This window comes from Cynocephalus volans, chromosome 15 (genome assembly GCF_027409185.1).
Source record: "Cynocephalus volans isolate mCynVol1 chromosome 15, mCynVol1.pri, whole genome shotgun sequence".
NCBI lineage: Eukaryota > Metazoa > Chordata > Mammalia > Dermoptera > Cynocephalidae > Cynocephalus > Cynocephalus volans.
The window spans coordinates 16,804,553-16,828,651 of NC_084474.1; the positions used below are offsets into that span (position 1 = coordinate 16,804,553).

Consider the following 24,099-nt stretch of genomic DNA (forward strand, 5'->3'; position numbering starts at 1 on the left):
TGGAAGAGTAAAAATGCTCTGAAATAAATTTCAGTTTACAGAAGCTTTTCATTTTTGAGAGGGAATCAACTTGAAAATAAAAGTAAAATCATCTTAAATTGAGCAAAAGTACTGAAAAATGACTTCCTTGTATGTTAAGGGTCACATTGCTAAGTTAAACAGATAGGAGTCATTAGAGTTGAAAATGAAATATCAGCAAAGTGAACACACATGGTTGTCTGCTACCATTAAGCTGATTCTTTCAAGGCTTTAAGTATATTTTTGGCAATCGTCTGAAATCAGCCCGAAAGAACAAAATATTTTTCACCATTTACTGTGTAAATGGAAATGTATTTTCATTGATACAACTGTTTAAAATTTCTCACATCTTGAATTTACAGCAGGGAACAAGCCTTGGCTAATATATTGCAATGCTGAGCTCAAAAACAGACACAGGTCAGTATTGAAAAGTGCCTTTAGAATCGGTCAGAGTAGTTAAATATAAATTATGCCTAAGACCAAATATCTGCCAGTCGGCAGCAGAGGTCAATTTATGGTTTCTAATGCTGACTGTGGTTTGCTGAGCCCAGTACCCAACTGTGAAATTCAAGATGTGAGAAATACTATTTACTCATGAATATTTTAATTAAAGCAGAACATTTTTACTTAAGGTAAAAAAATGACTAACCTTGTCCACAGAATTATAACAGGATCTTATGGAATGAATGTGCTAATTGTTCTCCTTTAGGGAGGTCTTCAGCCTGAACTTTTATATTTGGCATTTTGGCATAGTAAAGGCCAGTTAAAATAAGGCAATTAAGAACTAGCACAATATTGTCATATAATCGTTAATGCCATCTTTACATATGAAACTAAAGAAACTTTAAAAATTCTTTTTAAAAGTGTTTTAGTAAAAAGCCAACAAACCCTTTCGTTCAGGTACAGGAGTATTTTAAATTTACTGAACTAATTACTGGAAGTCAAATTCAGATTCTTTTATGGAAATTTACACGTGAAAGCAAACACATGCTAGGGCAGAGTTAATGCCTTTGAACAGTACGATGTGTGTACACTGCATGCCCCGATGCAGCCACAATCAGAAACAGAGCTCTTCTGCTTTTTATTGATTTATTTTTTTCTTCAAAGACAGGTTCTGTTTACAGTTTTTCCTTAAACCTCCTCTCTAAGACATAATTTATAATTAATGACCTTAAACTGACCATGTTTACATTTACTTTTAATACCTTAAAACTGTTTCAATAGGGTTTTTCTCCCACAGAAATAGAAATTCTACTCAGGACTTTGAAGCAAATATTTAGTAAATATATCTTTTGATGGTGATATGAGGGTATTTCAAAAAGTTCATGGAAAGAGTCACATTATGTTTTAATCCCGTTTTTCTGTGAACTATGTGAAGTATCCTTGTACACACTGGTACATGTCTACCCTAAGCATTTTTACCATGTTTTTAAGACTATGCTTCTCCAAGTGACCTCCATTCAGCTAACTAGGGTTCATGTAGCTTCCAAAGGCAAATCCAGTGTAACAGACTTTGGTCCACAGCACTTCCCAAAGCGTCGTTTTCTAAGCAGCAGCAGCAGATGAAACAGTATTCACCAGATGGCCTGATTGTAGCATCTATCATCTTTCTTTCGTTTGGTTTCTACTGAAACAGCAAGTGTTACTATGATGCTCTCCCTTTATTGGGCTCTTGGTTGTGAACATCGCACAAAGTGTTAACTTTCTTGAAATTTGTTGCTTAACAAGCAGGGAGAAGGGTGGCGAGCTCCCTGCATTTCAGGCTGAATATGTGCCGCTGGTTTCACTCGGGATCGATGTCGTTACAGGATACCTGACTAGCATTCAGAGTCCCCTGTTTTCTCCAAATGGCTCCCTATTGGCTGTCAGTGATTGGCTACGTGGAATCATTGCATAAGTGCCTAAACACCGCTTTAGAAAAGAGTCAACTCATCTCGTCGCATTATTACATGGATTGATGGATCCACTCTGTCCTGAATAGCTGCAGATGTTCAGAGGGAGAATTCAAAGGGGGTAATTTCAGGAGGTGTATTTCTGTAGTTGTGTTTAAAGGAGAGTAGCCCAGACGAGAATTAAAATCTGAGGTGATCTCCTCAACAATAGTTAGAACCACCACCTTTGAGAGCTACCTAATGACTCCAGTATTATAAACGCTGTATGTCTTTCTGATGCTGTCTTCTAAAATTGGACAAGGATGCTGTCTGAAGTCTGTATTTATAGGAAATGTCTGAAGAAAGACCTCAAATATGAGAGAATGATATCAGCTTGTACGAATTCCACGTGCAGGTGCAGTGGGGGAAATTCTGACTTTAGAACAGATACTTAAAAATTACCAGTAAAAACTTTCTCAAAAACATTTCAAAGCCTATAATTACGGATGGAGAAAGTCCTCTCCTTGCAGAAACCAAAGATGTCACGGGACTGCATTTGGCAACCACTGCAATGATCGAGTGCACAGATCTTCTAACTTACGGGGATGGGTCTGATTTATGTCAAAGCCAAGTTTGGGAAAGAAATGGTCTCTCTCTCTCAGGGTAAGACAAATATTTTAAAGGTATATGATTCATACAGTAAATATTAGTACTCAGTTGAGCTACAAAAAAGGCTTCCAAATGGTCCACAGCTGTTTAGAGTAAAGTGCAAAGTTGGCCAGATGAGGATTTAAAGATCATAATACATCATTTATCATTTTCCCCAGCTCATCCAAACACTTCTGAATTCATCCTGTCCTAACTCAGTTATATGCTGTGGTTGGTTATTCCAAGAAAGCGACCATATCCTATTTAAGGATTGCATCTCGGTGTTTAAACTAAAACATATATAATGGCTACACTAAAACATATGTAGAGAGATATCAAATGGGAATTCTAGAGAACCCAAATCCTGTTCATGTGAGCTAGTGATTCACAGAGTCATTTTTAAAATGCTCTAAATACCGGCAGGCACATACGTTTTTATAGGCTGGTAATCCCTACTTAAAATCAGTAGTTCAATATCAATGAATATGACAAACAAAAAATTCTTATAGAATTTGATATTTTACTCTTTTACTCTCTGCTCCTTCCTCCAACAAGCAATCCGTCCAAATCATACAGAAAAGCAAAACCTTAGAAATACCATTTAATTCCTTCTTCCTTCTTTTCTGCTCTGGCCCTTTGTTAATCTCTAGTCATAGCTTATTTCAACAGTCTTTAGAGTAATAATAAAAAATGTAAAATTCTTCCAATTCTGGGTTTTATTCAAACACTATTAAAAAAACTAAGGGGCATTTTTATTTTTAGTTAACTTGAAATGCAGTTTTATTTTTATTTTATTTATTTTTACTGCAACTTCTTATTTATACAAAATGCTTAGAAATACAGTTATGTATAAGGAATAATAATCACATATCCCTGCCATATCCTTTAGAAAGTTTAAAATTTCAGTTTCTTTCAAGGCTGTTATTATTTAGGTCTGTTAGAGCAAATGCATCTGTATTTTATATAGAACTTAGTCCTTAAATGTGGTTAAATTTCCATCTTGTATAAGTGCTTAGAATCTTCTTAAGTGTTCCAAAACTCAAAGACCTTTATAAAGTTGTATTCGGAGAATTGAAAACGTACAATGTGACAAAAATCTTGCTATGGATTCCTTTTGAGGACCATCTGATCTATCTAAATGGTCTCAACAATACTGATATAACCTGTTTCTAGGATGGCAGAAATCAGAAGCAAGCTCCTTCCATTTGTTGATTTACTAAATGAGGATGACTAGACAAAGTATGATGTTGTTCAGTTACACTCATCAATATATTGAGTGCCTAATATGTGCCTGCTGGGGTATGAGGCACTGAAGCTATGGAATCAAAAAAGGTGTTAAAAATTATGCCTCGATTATGTGCATTTTTTGTCAAACACTCTGTATATGTATTATCTTTAATTCTCCCAATGAGAATGTTGCACTGGTATTATTTTCCTCATTCTGAAGATATGAAAACACAGACTAGATTGGGTAATTATTTTACCCGATAACTTACAGCAAGTATATGGCAGAACCATAGTGTAAATCGAATCAATCTAGTGTCCAATGACACCTCTTTGTTCCTCAACAGCTCCCCCTGGTGTGAGAACTCCTTTGGCTGCTTCTCCCAGAGAGGCAACCTCGGGGCCTGGTCTCTCCACTGCTGAAGCCCCAGCATGCAGGGCAGTGCTTGGTACATAGCAGGTGCTCAGGAAATAGGTATAGAGTGTATAATCCCTGGTCTCAGGTTTCTCCTTGTAAGAGTCAGCATTAGCATGAGTATTAAGGATAAATGACTGAATTGCATCTCTAAACTAAAATGTACATCAGTGGAAATAGAGGATTTGATATACAGATATACTACCCAAACATCTTTACAAATAATACATAAAGCACAAGAGACTTGAGTGAGTATTATGTTTGAATTATTTCCTTTCTAATGTCATACAAACTTTCAAATAAAATGTCTGTTCCCACTGTTTATGACCATATGAATATTTGTATATATGTACTACATATGTTTATGCAATAATCACATTTATATACCAATAATTATATGTATATATAAATACCTGGATTTTAGAAGTAAAATATTGTCACCATTTCATGTCATAATTTTAATTGCTTGGTTTCAAATTTGTATGAATATAAACTTTGCTTACACTCTACAGTTTTTAAATGAACAATTGTTTTACATATCCTTTACTCCTAATTTTTAAAAATTGGGAAAATGCATAACGTTGATAAAAAAAAAAATAGCCAAGATAAGCACGTGTGAATGTTATAGTGCAACAAGATTTTATTTAACCTTAAGTATTGTTGACATAAAATCCAAATTTTATCATAAGATAAGGAGGGAAAAACCCCCAGCAGCATTTATGTAGTGGAGTAAATGATTTGATTCTGTAGGCTCAGAGGATTTGTCAGCTGCCTCCTAAGTATAATTCTGGCTCTTCATATCCCTGCTGCTTCTAATTTAGCAGGACAGGCTCATAATTGAAGCAAATTAACTATTTACACTTGCCACTTCTACCAGGGAAGAGGACACAGCAGCAGGAAAGAATGAGTAGGAAATTACATTCTTCCCACTTGTGTCGGATCTGCCCTTATATAAACACATTAACAGTAATTTCATGAGGCGTCAAACATAGGAATAAATACTGAGGGATAAAATAATGAGGTGTTGCTATTGAGCTGAACTGCTATGGCTAATATCCTCGGATATGAATTATGCATCCTGAAAGAAGGCATATGTTACAGTACTCGAGCAGTTTCCCTGCAAGTGATATCTGCTCATTAGGCTCTGGATCTCGAGGTAAATCCACTCTCCTCTTCCAAGACAGGGCTGGCATTTACAAAAATACACTCTCTGGGCACCGTGGGCTGTGGTTTCTCCTGAATACACCAAACTCTGAATCGGCTTTCCACTCCATTTTTAGCATAACAGCATGTTTATTTAGCTCTTTGGCTGCAGCTTTAAAGCCATTTAAAGTAATGTAAACAAGAACATTTTGTTTGTAATTTACTAAACGTCTTACTGCCCGACTGTGTCTCCAATTAGGAGCTTAAGGTTCATTTAGTAATTTACATCTGGTTCTGATTTAAGGTGACTTTCCTTTTCCACTTAAGAGCTTACTTTCCATTGCTAAAAAAGACCCAAGAACCCTTTGTAGTTTTTTGACCAACCCTTTCTGCTTCAAAGCTGGACAGCCTTTTTTATTTTGTAGGGTTTGATTTGTTCTGTGTTGTCATTGTGAACCCAAATCCTGTACTACAATGGCCAGAATCAGAGAATTCAGAAATAACGGAGGTAGACTGGAAATTTAGCTGTAACCTCATAAAAAAAGATGCTGAGGGTTGCTGAAATTCCAAGGAGCCTAATACAAAGGGCGTGATATTGTTACCTTATTCTTTTTCTTTCTCTGTAGGTTCCAGTCAGTGAAAGAGAACTAGCAAAGACCAACATCACAGCAACACTTATGTTTTATTTTGCTTTCTCCATCTGGTGCCTTTTAAACAACTTAGTATGCTTCTGAAATGGGCTCTCCATTGTCTTACGAGTCATTAGCATTTAAAACTCCCGGTTGGAATCCCAAACACAATTCTGTTCCCATTCCAGATTCAGCACCATCTTCCAAAGTATTAAAATGGAGAGATCTCTGATATATGGAGTTCGTTCGGTGGCTTTGGTAGGAATGATTCATAAGGGAGGTTTTGTGTTCCTTGAGGATTTTTATCGCTTCTTTCAGCTTCCTTTTGATTTCTCTTCTTTGAAAGATTCTTCACAGACACCAAAGTACATACAGTTTCTTACTCACCATGGATTCTGAAAATAAAGATCTGCCCTTCTGCAGTGGCTGCTTATTCCCGCCTACACTCCACAATGAGGAAGCATGTGATATAAACACACAGCAGCTCTATTAGTCATGTTCCCTCTGGCTGTCAAGAAAACATTCAATTGTGATCTCACTAATAGTTGTTTTTCCTTAAATATTGTAATTTTCCAAGCCTCCAATAAGTCATCAATAATTTTGTCCATTTTTCCCAGTTTGTGTTTATGTTTGTAGCTGTTCATAATTGTAGGCTATTACGACAACAGGATTTTCGAACAATTGTGGCATATGAAATCTTAGCCTTCTACCCGAACCAGCTGCCTACACAATGCCAACCTCATCATGTGGCACTGTTCTGTAACATGCACATTTGTCCAAAATTTTAAAGTTTAATGGTCTGCCTCTAATCTGCTCCAGGAACATTCCTTTAAAAATACATAGCAGTATGTGTGCTCCCCAATTTGAATATTAAATGGAAATAAAATGCAATTAATTTAAGTTTGAAACAGAAGCATTATAGAATGTTGGCACAATGAGTCCACGTTGATGGAGAGAACAGGTGGTAGCACACCGTAATAACACTCTGGGATACTGAAATTTTCTGGATGCCAAAATGTGCATTCTAGGCAGGCCATGTTTGCTCTGCTGGCAGCTCTTGCAAACTGTTGGAGGAGGGCAGCCACGTGGCAGCGGACTGGTGGCCCATCCCGTGCAGCATGCTTCCTCTTGCAAGCAGTGTCTGATTTCATTCATTTGACCCTCTCTGCTGTCCCTGGGATGGGCCTGCATGCTATGTGTCATGAACCATGCCTTTTAGCACAATCTGCAGTCTCACTTTCTTTACTAAGTAAGATCATCTTCTTCCAGGAAAGGATAGGCAATATTGAACCCCTGTTAAGTCAAAGGACCATAAAGCAGGGGACAAAGCATTTCAGAGTAACCAAAACTGTGCCCTGGCTATGGGAACCTCAGATAGTGCTCAAGTTTAAAAACATTTTCTTTTTATAAGAAAAAAATATATAAAGTTATTTCTGTGAAGATATTTTCCTAAGCAATCTTGGCATAACTTTATTTAGCAACTGAATTTTGATTACAAAATTGCTTTATAATACCTAATGAGTTATATAGGTCCACTGTTATATAATAAAATTATATCCTTTATTTATAAAGGGAATTCTCCCCCCAACTATTTCCACTGAGAGAATCCAAAGGTAGACCCATTACAAGTTACTTATTAAATTTGAAATGAAATGCTAAAGAGAAAGAGAAAAATGTTTTGTCATCATATGTATGCAATTAAAAAGCCTTGAATATTGCATCATAATTGTTATTGTGTCTACATAGGAAGGTTCAGCCTCAATTCTGAAAGCCAGAACGGGAGAATGGGAGTAATTTCCCTTTTTAACATAACAGTTGAGAATAGCGAATCTCACATTCTTTGGGTCTGTAAATACCTTCTACGGTCAGACAAAAAGAATGTGGAATAATATCTTAATATTCCTCTCTTGCTACATTAAAAATAAAAAGCCTTATTATAATAGAATTAGTGGGAAGAACCTGCTGCTTTATGTTTACTGCCTTAAAGAGCTATCCGATTTTCATTATGAGAAAATGTTTCTTTTTCACTGGAAATTTGAGTACAGGCACTTATTGTTTAATACTGATCATGGAAAGGACCAATTAGGGGCTGGGAAGGGCCTTTGCAGAACTCGCTCTTTTAAAATACTGGTCTTGAATGTGGGAAATAATTAGGGAAAGGTGACTGGGGTCAGGGAGACAGATAAGAGAAGTAATAAGATGAGCGGCAGTGCAGGCCACTGAAGTGTCTCAAAAGAAAGCTTTGGACAAAGTAGAAACTGAGGCAGCGCAAATGATCCTGGGAACAACACTTCCCGTTCTGCTGCTGAGTCTTGAGTAGGGGAGAGGGGCTGAGCCTTTGGAGAGAAATCATCTATGTCCCTGATGAATAAGAGTTGCTGCACAGTCTCTAGGGAGGGGAATTGCTTTCTGGATGCTTCCTCCAGGAAGTTTTATCTCTCAAAGCACGATTTTACAGTATTAAAGCCAGGTTCATATTTGAGAAGACACAGAGGGATTACTGGAGCAGAGAGAGGGATGTCCTCACATGTGGCATCAGGGGTGGAGCAGGGAGGCATGAAGATGACATAATTCTGAGAACAGGGATTCCTGGTTGATGTGCCCTTAGTTTCTCATTCAGCGATGCTCTGCCGAGTGGAGGAATGAAGTCAGTGTACTACTCCACCGTGATTCTCCAACATCGACTGGGAACCACACCTCAGATTTGGGAAAGTGAGAGCAAAGTGATCCGAGTTAGGATAGAAACCAGCGCTAACGTCTTGAAACAACTCCATTAGGTTTTAATTATGATCACAAAACACAATGTCAACTCCTCTCTTACTCGTGAGACAGATATTTCAATTGAGTGCACAGAGAACGTTTCAGCAGTGTGTTTCCCATCCTTGAAGACAACTCTTGGAACACAGTGCTTTATCTCGTATGCCTGTGTTTCCCTATGGAGGACCTGCCTTAGGCTGGCAATCTTAATAAATTGTGTAATAAATTGTGCAGAGATCCAATTGTAGAAGATAGCTTTGACTTATGGAAAAAAGGGGTTGGGGGTATTGGGAGGATAGGTTCTATATCTTCTTAGCAACTAGTTTTATTGTTACAACCATCACTGATTTTATAGGGTTCGTTAGGAAAAGAACTGTAAGTTGAGTGATGAGTTCTAGTGACAGTAATTCTGTGTACCCCACCATGTAATCTCAGACAAATCATTCAACCCAAGGGGGCCCTGTTTATCTTGTTCTCTGCTATATTCCCAGTGCCTAGAACAGCGCCTGGCACATAAGTGCCCAAGAAATATTTGTTGAGTAAATAAATGAATGAATTTAACTTATCTGGCCCTATTTCATAATCTGCAAACTTTGGACTATAATTTCCCTGTATATCTGTGAGTACTCAGCAGAATAAGTAAGACTAATAATGTGAAAGTACTTTTAAAAGTATAAAATATTATGTACATTACAACTATTGATAGTATAGTCACAATATATAGGTTAAAGGTTTGAGGCTTTCTGCTTTTACATACTTTCCTGGACATGATGAGGAGAGGTAAATATCTCTATTGAGAATCAAATACGAGATTAATATATCATTAATGAAATTCAGTATCCTGCAATGGCTAAAGGCACATCTATATAATCATTTCAATGACTTATTTTAATGATAATGCTTGTTTAATTTTTTGTGTGTGTGATGATGAGATTCTAGATGATGACAATGGCCACCTAGCACCCGGTTTAGAAATATGGGATCGATATGTTTCTTTGCTTAGGTGGGCTACACCACACTCTCTCCATGATCTCCCACCCTGCACAAGACCTTCTGGGCTACTTATGCGATGGCTGAGATGTCTTAGGTGACCCTCCCCAGGCGTGGTCCTCAGTCACACCTTGGCATCCACAAGAGAAGAAAAAACCCAGGCATCTGATCCCATTTAACACAGCCTACAAATATGGTATAAATATATGTGGGTGATGGAATAACATACTCTTGCAATCTTTAGGGAATGGCTAAGAGTAGAAACCCTTAAATGTGAGGTTCATTTAGCAAAACGCAAAGAAGGTTTGATGACGAACGGGTAAATAGTAAGAGCTGAAGAGAGGTGTGGACAGTTTAGCCTTTACGATCACACCGGCAACATTAAGGAATGATGTAATCCTGGCCGGGATACGTACAAGTCCTTCCAACAGTAACTACTCTATATAAACTTTAAAACAAAGAAACTAACATGCTATTTTTGGAGGCGTAATCAAGGAGCATAACACTACGTGAGGGTCTTCTAAAGTCTGGCTCTGATGAGGCACATTCCTGGCCTCACTCCTGGAACCTGAAGGGGTCCCTGGAGGCCCTGGGAAGCCACTTCTGCACAGCACGTGCACTGTCTCAGACCACGTGGATTCCCAGTCTGTGTTCAATCCCATCTTACCTGTTTCTGCTCTTCTCCTAAACCATCCCACATTGAAGCCACAATTTTAGAGACTTCCCCAAAGGTAGCATTTGGATTTTGGCCCTTGATGGCGGCCTGAGTGTCCCGAAAGAATAGCGCGTAGGCAGACACAGGCTTCTGGGGCTCATTAGGGTCTTTCTTCTTTTTCTTTTTGGGAGTTTTTGGTTTTTTTCCCATATCAGAGGCAGGCCGCTTCTCTCCACCATTGATCTGAAATAAAAATCAAAATAGATTTAGAGAGGAAGTGAGAAAATGTTGTTTTCCATCGAGACTTGGCACCTATGCTCTTGCATCCGTATCACACAAACACAGATGTTCCCAGGGGACACTTGGTGTTGTTTTTGTTGTTTTTTTCAGAAAAAAAGCTTACATTTTATGTAGGTTTTATATTCATCCTTCTCCCAGCTTAATTTACATAGCTTTAAACATTTATTCATTCTTTTTATATTATCACACCATTAGATATTATTTTTTAACTCTCCTAACTTTTTCTTTTTCTTTTTCATTGTAACTGTGACAGCAGCGTATTTCTCCTGTAGTAACCTTATCGGATGAAGAGTCTAACTCGTTTTCTTCTGAGAGTTTATCTTTGTCTTCCTAATTATGATTTTATAATCATGGGGGCATAATCATGATATTGGTGGGCATATTTTATCAGAGATTGGGAATATTTACAAAGAGGGAATGATGTGCAGAGATAAATGAATGCTTATTCATATGGAACACTACCTAGACTCATTTTATATTTTAATTAAAAAATTCATGACCTGACACATTGAAATGTCCATGATTGCAGATTATATCAATCTTTTTGATAAATAACCAAATGTCAATCATAGAGATAAATTTCCTATCATGCAATGTAAATGGTCTCATTAGAAGATTTTTCCAAGTTACTTAAATAGTTTCTGTGGTGGTTAATTTTAGGTGTCAACTTGACTGCATTAAGGAATACCTAGAGAACTGGTAAAGCTTACTTCTAGGTGTGTCTGTGGGGGTGTCTCCAGAGGACATTGGTGTATGAGTTGATGAACTGATTGGGGGAAATCTGCCCTCGATGTGGGTGGGCACCATCAGATTGGCTGGAGGCCTGGATAGAACAAACAATGCAGAGAAAAGGCAATTTCCTCTCTCTCTCATGCTCTCTTGCCCTTCCACCATGATACAGCAAAAAGGCCCTCACCAGGTGAGAGCCACTTGACCTTGGACTTTCCAGCCTCCAGAACCATAAGAAATAAATGTCTATTCTTTATAAATTATCCAGTCTCAGGTATTCAGTTAGGGCAGCACAAAATGGACTAAGTCAGTTTTCCTCCTCCCTTGTCCAAAGGTGTATCTGAACCACTGATCTTCATGCTGATATTCATACTTTTAAAATTTGTATTTGGACAGTATGGGGCAGGTTTTAGACCTACTGGATGTGTGATTCCCTGCTATAACATAAAGGAGAAGTGTTATCCTCTTGTATTTGACAACTGGGCTCTACTTTCTAGGGATAATCTGGTGAATCAAGAGAACCTGTTACTTCTGCCAGGTAGAAGCTGTCCAGGAAGAAGCTCAAGTATCAAGTGTATCAAAACCACAAATGATCACTTTTGAGGCAATGGATAGCAATCCTAAAGGAACCCCTAAAGAATTCCATGTAACCAATTCATTTAGTTAGTTGTCTGGAGGCTTTCCCTATTTTCTTGGCTTGTCCTGGAGGGTTGGCTGGATGTAGTCTTGCTCATTCTCAGAGTTTCATTTAGTAGAAGCAAGCAGTTCAAGACTTCTGCCTCCACATTTTCAAGGATCAGGAGATATCGTTCATGCGTTATGGAGTGTAACTCTGGGGCTTTAATTGTGTACTTGATTGAGTATCTGAGAGGCACTAAACTGTGAATCTGGGGTGTCTCCCCCACATTAATGACAGACTACCAGCCAGTCTCATAATATCATATCATCTTTGTTTTTGCAATGCTTGAAAGCAAAAGCATATTGATCTGCTTTCAGTAAACAGCATACTCTGCCTTCCCTTTAAATACTCATGTTAACCTCAGTTTGAATTATCTGCCATGCAAGAAAACTGGCATCTGAGAAGACCCATCTAAAAGATACACATAAAATATTCATTACTCATGATTCACTGCCTTTCCTTTCTTTCAATAATTAAACTAGATCACCAAAGCTGTATTCTCAGATCATAATATTCTGTCCACTCACAGAATTGCCCTTATAAAACCGATCTAGTATCTAAGATAATTTCCTGACTTTCACCAAAGACTTATATAAAGGGAAAATGTATGTATGAAAAAAAATCTCTTTTTAAAAAAATTTTGGAGGTAATTGTTTATTATATGGCTCAATATTCTTATATAAAGGCTTATGCACAGTATCTTTGCTTCTTAGGATACAATACAATGCAATGAAAATTTCCTGTTGTGGTTTGATGTCTAATGTATCCGAGTACCTGTGCAGTATTATATGAAATACAAAGTTGTTTGCATTATGAACACTGGGTATTGTCCTCTGATCTGTGGAGGTATTATTTTTTATTTTTCACTTTTCTTGTGTTGAGAGGGTGCAAAAATGACCTGCCATTTTAGATTCTGTGTAATGAAGTGGGACTCTGTATGGCCTACTTTCTGGAGGTAGTTTCATCACATATCTGAAAAACACATGGTCATTGCTCATATGCAAAGCCTCCTTGAAGAAAGAAATGTTGCTATAATTTGGATCCACTTTCATGCCAGTAATGGATTGCATTCTAAAAGATACCTAGCTCTCTGACCACAAACTGTTTGGAATGAACACAGTAGTGATGAATATGATTGTGGTGGAAAAATTAGTTAAATGGATTTATAATATGTCCCTGGACCTTAATTTTGGGTATTGTCTGGATCCTTATTTCTTGCATAGATGCATGAAAGCTTTTAATTTTATATTCTAACTTTATAAGAGGCCTTGACTTCTAAAATGTAGAGCAGTATTGTCTCATAGAACTTTCAAGAATGATAGAAATGTTCTCTGCACTGTCCAAAAGGGTAGCAACTAACCACATGTGGCTATAGACCACTTGTAATGTGACTAGTGCAACTGAAGAATTGAATTTTTAAAATTTAATTTTATTTAGTTAAATTTAAATGTAAGCAGTCATACATGACTAGTGGCTGCTGCATTAGACAGCACAGTATTGTGTACTGAATACTGTTCTAGAGTACAGTAATTCTAAAGTTATTAGGGTTCTGAGACTGGAGAATTACATTTAATTTCAACATAATAATCTTTATAATATAGAAGAAACTATATAATGCAAAAATATAAATTTCCCATGATGACAAGCACACTGGAAGTGAGGAGCTGGTCCCATTAATCTTTATATCCTTCTCAGCATCAATACAGTGTCTTACATGCAGTGGTTCATTATACATTTCTGCTCTTGTGTTCTACAGCACTGGGCAAAGGCTTAGAATTACAAGGCAAAGAACACATGAAACATATAAAAATTGTATGAGAATTATAGCAACTAAGAACATGGCTGAGCTGAGGCCCTAAATGTAGCCCTGGTTATCCACAAACTTATTTTACAATCAATTAAAGCACTAATGAATAAATAAATACGTACACAAATACATAAATGTTCTTGTAAATAAATACTACATGTAAGTTTACGTAGATGCATGTGCTTCATGTAATTTACTCATAGACACAGGTTTATTTCTCAAATCCCTGGAGGTGCCCTTAGGCTTCTGGTAATTCACCTACTGTCATGTCTTATTGCTTAATTATGCTGATGTATTTAACTTATTTATCACAGGAAAACAATAATCTTTCACTTTAAAAAAGCATGCGTTAACGGTGTTGCTTAGATAATACTTCTGAAGAATCCAGCATACAGTAGTAATACTATCAAGGAAAGAGAGTCACTGATATTGAAAAGTCCCTGGAGAAGTTAGAAACGTCTATAAGCATATTTAAAATAACTGCTGCAGTCCCAAAGCCTTTAACGGAGCTGGGAGAGCTGTTTAATGCACACTATCTTGCAGTAATCGCTGTAGTTTAAAATAGATTTTAATCAAGCACCATCTGCATAATAGGCTGAACAAACAACATAGAACTTCACTTATAACTCTTATCATAGAAAGTAAATATTATAAAATTTTCACCATAGAAACAGGACATATCACAGCACTTTTTGTGATGGTACTGTTTCTGTAAGTGAAAATTTTGCTACTTAAATTCATTCTCTCTTTTCTTTCTAAACTGTGCCATCTAAAATCCCCTTATGAGAATAAATTCAAATAAGCATGGAAAGTAAGTCATCTAGTTACTGTGAAATCAGCAAGGCTGTAATACTTCTTTCATTTTACAATTGGGTTTATTATTATCATTAATAATAACGGTACATTCAATGACTCAAAACATCAATTACAGAAAAACGCGTATGAAGTGCTAAACTTTTGAAATGATTCATAAGTGGGGCGTTGTATCAGTATCACAGTTTGTAAAGCAAATTCATTTTTAAGGATCCTTGATTCTGCCAAACATAGCTGAGTATTATTTCTGGATGAGTTTAGCAGAGGCACTCAGCGGCCTTATGTGAAATAGGAAGTTTAGGCTGCTGTCCAGAAAAATCGCATTAAAGTGAAAAAAAAGATTGGTTGTAATTATATACACCTAATAGTTATATTTACCACTTTTGTTAGATCCACTTGATCTTTTCTAAATTTGTCTGTGTAGGGCAATATGTTTACTTCTTACTCTTTTGGATTGAGGGTTTCTCCTGCCTTATAAAGAATGCAAGCTGTTGAGATAGGGTCCTGCTGAATAAAAATGCCAGGTGGCTATGTTACGTCTCACTTTATTTTTATTCCATGAATTAATCAAGTATGCTCAGTCATCTAGGGTATGTGGAAGAGTGTACGCTCCTTGAAAATACCATATCCTAGCATAATTTATTACTTGAATGGATTTTAGGAACATTTATTTGGAATCAGGTACTAACTGGCTATTTGACTGAATATTATTATTTTCCCCTGAATGAATTTGTTAGGCTCAGCCTTAGCAAATAGGATATTCTTTATTAAAAAAAAATGAAGGGTATATACTAATTTAATTTCTGGGTTCTAAGGATTTCTTTAAAATTATATGGATAATCATATTATCATATATCATGTGTTGAACAGTTGAATAATAAATATAGTTTGATGTGGAAAATACCAGGCTTTCAAGTCCCAACTTTAAATATTCTGTCCCATTGCTAGATAAAGTGACGTGGCATTTGATTCTAACACTGCTTGATTTCATTAAATGTTTATAGAAACCTGTTTATCATTTTTGCTTCTAGAAAGTGGTAAATACAAACTATTTCTCTAAAGGCTTATTTAATTGCTGCTCTAGTGATTTATCCTATTTACTTTGAGAAGAAAACCTTCTGCTTCTGTCTAGCATGGCAGAGCACACGCATTGATGAACTAGCAAATTAGTAAGAAACTCTTAAAGGCAAAAATGAAGTGAAAGCAGGTACCTAGAGGAGTAAGCACAGTTCTGAAGCCAGCACTCACCTTGCATATAATGCTGAACCTTGTATGAAACTGAGTTAAAGGGTAAAGTAGACAGATGACAAAGCCCATGGCCCACCACAAGCAAGATGTTTTAATAGGAGTTCCTATTAAAGTCAGGATGTGAAAGAATTAGACCCTCAGTGCAAGGTGCAGTGAAATAATTTCTTCTGTATGAGTCCTCCAGGATGTGCAAGGATGATTGCTCTGGAACCCTGAGACTAAATGGAGATGGAAAGAACCTCTCATGATAATTCACAAACAAAATCTGGCATCTGCAAGGATTTGTAGCCTGAATGCTCCCTATGTGGGTGGTATGAAAAACTTCCAACCAAGCATGGTTCCAGGTTGTAATGGTCCAAGATATCTGACAGAAGCAAACATAAATCATCTTTGGAGGAATCCACTTCAAACCAGGTCTAGAAGAATTCCTACAAACTTGTAATAAATATCAGCTCTCATTCTAAAGGCAAAAAAAGCAAAATGACATAAGCTATTAAAACCAACAGAATCAAACTCCAAAAGCCTTCACATATTGTTATTAGCAAAGTGAGGGTATGAATCAAATATGTTTAACATGCTTAAAGGAAAAAAAGAGATTCAATATATGGGTAAAGAGCAAGCAAGTAAAAAGAACATGTTTTGGAAAGAACTGAATAAAACTGGACATATAAAATATTTGAAATTTAAACCTCAGTATATCATTTTGAATTTCAGATTAGATATAGCTGAAAAGAGAATTATGAACTGGGAAACTGATGTAAACAGTCAGGATGTAATACAGAGGGGCAAGGAAGAAGAAAATGTGAAAGAAGAGTTGTGGAAGATAGGGTGAGAAAGTCTAACATTCTTTCTTTCAGAAGTATAGAGTGAGAAGAGAGCAAGAATGGGGTAGAGGCAATATCTGAAAAAAATAATGGTTGAAAATTTCCCAGAATTAATGAAAGACAGAAATGATTACATTCAGGATAAATGTAAAGAAAACTGCATACACCACAATGAAGCTGCAGGTCACCAAAGACAAGAGAAGATCTGAAAACCATCAAAGAGTAGAGGCAGATTACTTTCAAAGGAAAGACAGTGCGTCAGTGGAGTTCACAAAAGCAATAATGGAAAACAAGATTCAATGGAATAATATAAATTCTTCAAAATGCTGAAAGAGAATAACTGTCAATCTAGAATTCTACACCCAGCAAAAGTATTTTTTAAGGTATGCATGTTCCCAACAGACCCTCATGAAGGAACATTTTAAAGGCATAAAGGAAGTGATGTCAGGAGAAAGAAATGTGTGAATAAATATAATGAAAAAGAAAAAGATTGCATACAATAATAAAAACAGTGTTTCATAAAGTTTGAGTTATAGAATTCAGTTAAATTATAATTAAAAGGAACAACATAAATAACAGCTCCCTATACAAACTGGAAGGGAGTTGAAGTAATCTAAGAAGGAGGATAGAAACTATTAATCAATTTTAGACTTTTATTCGGTTGTGTGCCTGAGGTAGCTACTAAAAGAAGACAAAAAGCAAGAAATTTCCAATCTCAAAAAGGGAATAAAATGAAAAAAATGAGAGAAATCTTTAAGAAGGTAAGAAAGAAAAAGAAACAGTATTTGTGGGACAAATAGAAAGCAACACACTCAGATTGAGAAATACACCCAAATATTTTCGTATTTATATTAATGTAAATGCAGTAAATGTTTCATTTAAAAGCAAAAAATCATCTAACTATATGCCATTTACAAGAGACATGTAAAACATAAGGATATTTTCAACAGAAAAGCTGAAAGTAAAAGGACGGAAAAATACATACTGTGATTCATAGCCCATAAATTCCTTAAAGGAAAAACTGCCAAAAATATACTTGTAATGCCAGATACATTAAGTGTCTTAAAGTGTCTGTTGTATTACAAGTGCTGGATTACAGGCTTAGAACCACGAGCTGCCTAAGTCTGTATTTCTTTGATGCTTTACCGTGTATCTCATTTATGACTTAAGTCTGTCAACACAGCTTCAGAGCAATCAAAACCATGGGTAGTGTTTATAAGGTGATAATTTATTTTACTGATGTATTTATAATATTTCCCTCTGTCAAAACAGACTTATTTCATTTAATTGTTCAATTAGATAAACTGGAATCAATATGTAATTGCTTAAAGACAGCATGAAGTGTTAAGAGAGAAGCTTTAAAAGCTGCTTTTTCTGGTGTGGAACTAAATATTCCTTTTTCGTTCGCTTGTTAGAAATGATTTAAATGATCTTTTTGACTTAATGCTATTTCACATTTAACTGGAGCTGTTGTAGTACAACATTCCACATAAATCCTACTCACATATAAAGGAAAAATTCCAGTTTAATCCTTCACTGTGATGACGAATGCTTGAGCATTTTCATCAGAGGATTTTTCTAGCCATTTAATAAATAGAAGTTGAATAAATGGATAAGAGGATTTTGAATTGGAGAGAAGGTGAAGAACACAGTGTAGAGTTGGATTGGAAGGTGAAATTTTCTGAGATGGAAATACACTTAAACTAAACATAACCTCGCTAAAGTTTGTGTAGACAAAATGCCATTTTAACGGCTCCACTCTTGAGAAATCCATCCCTAAAACTTAGCACATCAACAATTCAAGAATATACCACTATGGAACATGAATTCTACTCTACAGTGCTTATACAATCACTAATAAAGAACTATAAATTATTTTGAAATGTGGATATTAAGTAATTGAATAGGATTCCCACTGACAGTTTCACACCAGCCTGGAAGCTTACAGCATACAAATTCATGCCTCAGAAGAATTGTGAAATATGGACCTAAGAGGTTAATGGCAAATGGTAGAATCTGTGAATGTTATCTCTGTGAATTTCAGGTTTCTACTCACTCTTCTACTCATATAAGTTGAAGAGTATGCAAAATGCCATTGTAATTAAGAATAATGCTATATAAAATTTACTGTTAAGAAGATGCTGCTAATTTTGCATTTAATTTCCTGAAATGTCACAAATGAACACTGATAAAGATACAGTACAGATGCACAAGTGATTTTTACTATGAGCAGAACATTAATTTTTTCCCCTTACAATCTAGTACATATCATTTCTATTTAGGAAATTGACTGGAATTATCCATGCATAATACGGCATCTAAATCACTGGCCACAAACAAATTCTTGGTGCTCACATTGAGGTCCAGGTACTCACTGGTTGTTAGGTGCCATTAGAATAATCCATATTTTTGGAAGAAAATTATTTTGCCCTCTCAGTGGTCAGCTAAAGGCCAGACTTTCACTAGCCCAGTAAATTAGATAATATCAATTAGTCTTCCTCTGCGTTTTTACTTGTCTCATGAGAGACTGTCTCACCGACAGCAGGGAGAGACCATGAGGGTAAGAGAATTGACATGGCCAGTGATGTTTGGCTGTGCGTTGTCCTATATGTACCTGGCATGTATTTTCACCGGGTAAGGTGAGACAGCAGGCATGGAAATGACTGTTATAAAGGAAGAGGTTTACGCTCACAGACCCCTAGAAAGAGGAGGCATGTTATATACCATGCAGGGCCATGTGGAAAATGCCAACGTTGGCCAGGAGGCAGCTAGGGAGAGAGGACAAAGCGTGGCCCAGACTGTACCGGGATTTTTGTGGAAAGGAATGGGCCAGGCAGGGTGGGCATACTGAGGAAACTAAGCGTTGGTTAGTTTGTATAATTTCGGAGTGCTCTGGGCAATGGGACAGGTCCCTTGTTTGTTGTCAGGGGACACTACTAAGATGATGTAGTGCAGTGGTTCAGTGTGAAAGCATGTGATAAAGGTGGTGGTTGGGGGTGTGGGCACTGCATTGGGTGGTTTGCACATCAAAGGCACACTTGCAAGCCCAGGCCAGTCCTGATTGACCAGAGAGGCCTGAGAGCCACCGGGCCCACAGGCCCTGAGCCACCTGCACTGGAACAGCCAGGCACCATACCATGGGACCACCAGACCAGGCTAGTCTCTGCCACCCAGAGAGGCCCAAGCCATCAGCCCACAGGCCCTAAGGCAGCCATGCCGAATTGGCAGCCCCTGCAGGATCCAGGCCAGACACCAGGATGGAATGAGTGGACCATGAAACCCCCTGCCACAATGACTAAACACCAAAGGAAAGATACCAGAATATGAAAAATCAAGAAAGTATGACACCACCAAAGGAAAATAATAACTCTCAAGCTCTAGATCCTATAGAACAGAAGTCCTTGAAATGACTGACAAGGAATTTCGAGCAACAATTCTAAGGAAACTAAATGAGATATAAGAAAACTCAGTTAGACAATACAATGAAATGAGAAAAAGTATATAGGACCTGAAAGAAGAAATGTACAAAGAAATCAATGCCCTGAAAAAGAATGTAGCAGAGCTTGTGGAGCTGAAGGATTTATTCAATGAAATAAAAAACACAACAGAGAGAGCTTAACCAGATGGCTAGAACAAGCAGGAGAGAGAATTTCTGGCCTTGAAGATGGGCTGTTTGAAAGGACAAAAAAAAAAAAAAAAAGAAAAAGAAAAAGAAAAAAGAATTTTAAAAAGTGAAGACAATCTAAGAGAGATAACAGACAACCTTAAGCAATCAAATATCTGAATCATGGGTACTTCAGAAGGGAAGGAAAAAGGAAATGGAATTGAAAACATATTCAACAAAATAGTAGCAGAAAATTTCCCAGGTATAGGGAAAGACACACATCTTCAGGTTTAGGAGGCTCAAAGATCCCCAAATATATCCAACCTAAAAAGTGCCTCTCCAAAACACGTTATAGTCAAATTGGCAATACTCAAAAACAAAGAGAGAATCTTAAACACTGCAAGAGAGAAGTGGCAAGTGACCTATAAGGGAGCCACAATCAGACTAACATCAGACCTTTCATCAGAAACCCTAAAAACCAGAAAAGAATAGGATGATATATTCAAAATACTAAAAGACAAAAATGGCCAGCCAAGAATACTTTACCCAGCAAGGCTATCCTTCTGAAATGCAGGACAAATAGTATATTTCTCAGACAAACAAAAACTGCAGGAGTTCACTACCACATGACCAGGCTTACAAGAAATTCTCAAGGGAGTACTGGGTTTCGTACCTGAAAAACACCCATCACTGCCATGAATACTCAAGAAAGAACAAAATCCACCAGTAAAATAAAAATTCTAACAATAAAGAGAAAAAAGATTTCTCTACCATCCCAAGAAACCAACAAACACAGAAGACAAACAGTAAATTAGAAAGAAAGGAACAAAGGATACTTAAGATATCCAAACAAAAATCAGTAAAATGCTTGGAGCATATCAACACTTTCAATAATTACTCTTTATGTAAAAGGATTAAATTCCCCACTCAAAAGAGACAGACTGACTGACTGGACTAAAAAGATGGACTCAACACTATGCTGCCTTCAAGAGACTCACCTCATCTGTAAAGACACACAGACTAAGAGTGAAAGGATGGAAAAAGATATATCATGCAAATAGAAACAAAAAATGAGCTGGAGTAGCTATTCTTATATCAGATAAAATAGACTTTAAACCCAAAACCATAAAAGGAGATAATGAAGGCCACTATATAATGATAAAAGGATCTATCCATCAAGAAGACGTAATAATCATGAATATATGTGCACCAAACATCGAGCAGCCAGATTTATAAAGCAAACACTATTAAACCTAAAGAATGAGACAGACACTAATACCATAATAGCAGGGGACCTGAACACCCCACTGTCAATATTGGACACATCATCTAGGCAAAAACTCAACAGAGAAACACAAAATCTAAACAACACTTTAGACCAACTGGACTTGGCAGATATCTACAGAACATTCCACCCAATAACCTCAGAATATTCATTCTTCTCATGAGCACATGGAACATTCTCCAGGATAGGCCACATGTTAGGTCACATATCAAGTCTCAACAAATTTTAAAAAATTGGAATTATTCCAGGTATTTTTTTCAGATAACAATAAGAAAATAAGAAATCAATAATAAACAAAACTCTGGAAACTATACAAACACATGGAAATTAAACAACATTCTACTTAATGACAGATGGGTCCAAGAAGAAATTAAACAGGAAATCAAAAAATTTATTGAAACTAATGAAAATAATGACACATCATACCAAAACCTGTGGGATACTGCAAAAGCAGTACTAAGAGGGAAATTTAAAGCATTAAATGCTTACTTCAGAAGAATGGAAAGATGGCAAGTAAACAACCTAACACTTCACCTTAAAGAACTAGAAAAACAAGAACAATCCAAACCCAAAGTTAGTAGATGGAAAGAAATCATTAAGATCAGAGCAGAACTAAATGAAATGGAAACCCGAAAAATGATACAAAAGATCAATGCAACAAAAAGTTGGTTTTTTGAAAAGATAAATAAAATTGACAAACCATTAGCAAGGCTAACTAAGAAAAGAAGAGAGAAGACCCAAATAACAAAAATTAGAAATGAAAAAGGTGATATTATAACTGGTACCTCAGAAATACATGGTATCATTAGAGACTGTTGTAAACAACTATATGCCAACTAATTTGAAAATCTGGAGGGAATGGGTAGATTTCTGGACACACACAAACTGCCAAAACTGAGCCAAGAAGAGGTAGAAAATCTGATCAGACCAATTACAATAAGAGAGGTGGAAGCTGTTATCAGAAGGCTCCCAACAAAGAAAAGCCCAGGTCTAGATGGGTTTACTGCAGAATTCTACCAAACCTTCAAACAGGAATTGATACCAAGTGTCTTCAAACTATTCCAAAAGATTGAAACAGAGGCCATTTTCCCAAACTCATTCTATGAGGCAAATATCACCCTGATACCAAAACCAGACAAAGATACAACAAAAAAAGAAAACTACAGTCCAATGTCCTTGATGAATATAGATGCAAAAATTCTCAATAAAATACTAGTTAACAGAATACAGAAACACATACACAAATTATACACCATGATCAAGTGGGATTCATCCCAGGGATGCAGGGTTGGTTCAACATATGCAAATCAATAAATGTGATACACCATATCAATAAAATCAAAGACAAAAACCATATGATCATCTCTATAGACACTGAAAAAGCATTTGACAAAATTCAACATCTGTTCATGATAAAGACTCTCTACAAGTTAGGTATAGATGGAAAGTATCTCAATACAATTAAAGCCATATATGATAAGCCCACTGCCAATATCATCCTGCCAATATCATTAAGAACAGGAACTAGACAAGGATGCCCACTCTCACCACTCCTATTCAGCATATTGTTGGAAGTACTAGCCAGCGCAATCAGAGAGGAGAAGGAAATAAAGGGCATCCAGACTGGAAAAGATGAAGCCAAACTGTCCCTGTTTGTGTATGATATGATCCTATATATTGAACAGCCTAAAGCCTCTACAAAAAAACTCTTAGAGTTGATAAATGATTTCAGCAAAGTTATAGGATACAAAATCAACACACAAAATATCATTAGCATTTCTATACTTCAACAGTGCACATGCAGAAAAAGAAGCTAGTCCATTTACAATAGCCAAAAATAAAATACTTAGGAATAAAGTTAACCAAGGATGTGAAAAATCTCTATGAAAAGCACTACAAAACACTGTTGAGAGAAATTAGAGGACACAAGAAGATGAAAAAATATCCCATGCTCCTGGATTGGAAGAGTTAACATTGTGAAAATGACCATACTACCCAAAGTGATCTACAGATTCAATGCAATCCCCATCAAAATTCCAGTGAAATTTTTCTCAGAAATGGAAAAAACTATACTAACACTTATATGGAATAACAAAAAACCATGAATAGGCAAAGCAATCCTGAGCAAGAAGAACAAAGCCGGAGGCATAACAATACCTGACTTTAAATTATACTACAAAGCTGTAACCAAAACAGCATGGTACTGGCATAAAAACAGACACACGGATCAGTGGAATAGAATAGAGAATCCAGAAATCAACCCATACAGCTACATCCACCTTATTTTTGACAAAGGCACCAAGTCTACACACTGGGGAAGAGACTGCCTCTTCAGCAAATGGTGCTGGGAAAACTGGATGTTCATATGTAGGAGAATGAAAATGTAGACCCGTACTTCTCACCACATACCAAAATCAACTAAAAATGGATGAAAGCATTAAATATACATCCTGAAACAAT

At 36.6% G+C, this 24,099-nt stretch overlaps 1 protein-coding gene across 1 annotated transcript in view; it reads right to left on the reverse strand.

The window, feature by feature from the left end:
* Positions 1-24,099, reverse strand: part of TOX (thymocyte selection associated high mobility group box) — a 285,457-nt gene that overhangs the window by 21,963 nt on the left and 239,395 nt on the right. The window contains exon 5 of the mRNA XM_063080055.1: positions 10,363-10,593. Coding sequence (XP_062936125.1) covers positions 10,363-10,593 — 231 coding nt within the window. The remainder of the gene's footprint in view (positions 1-10,362; positions 10,594-24,099) is intronic.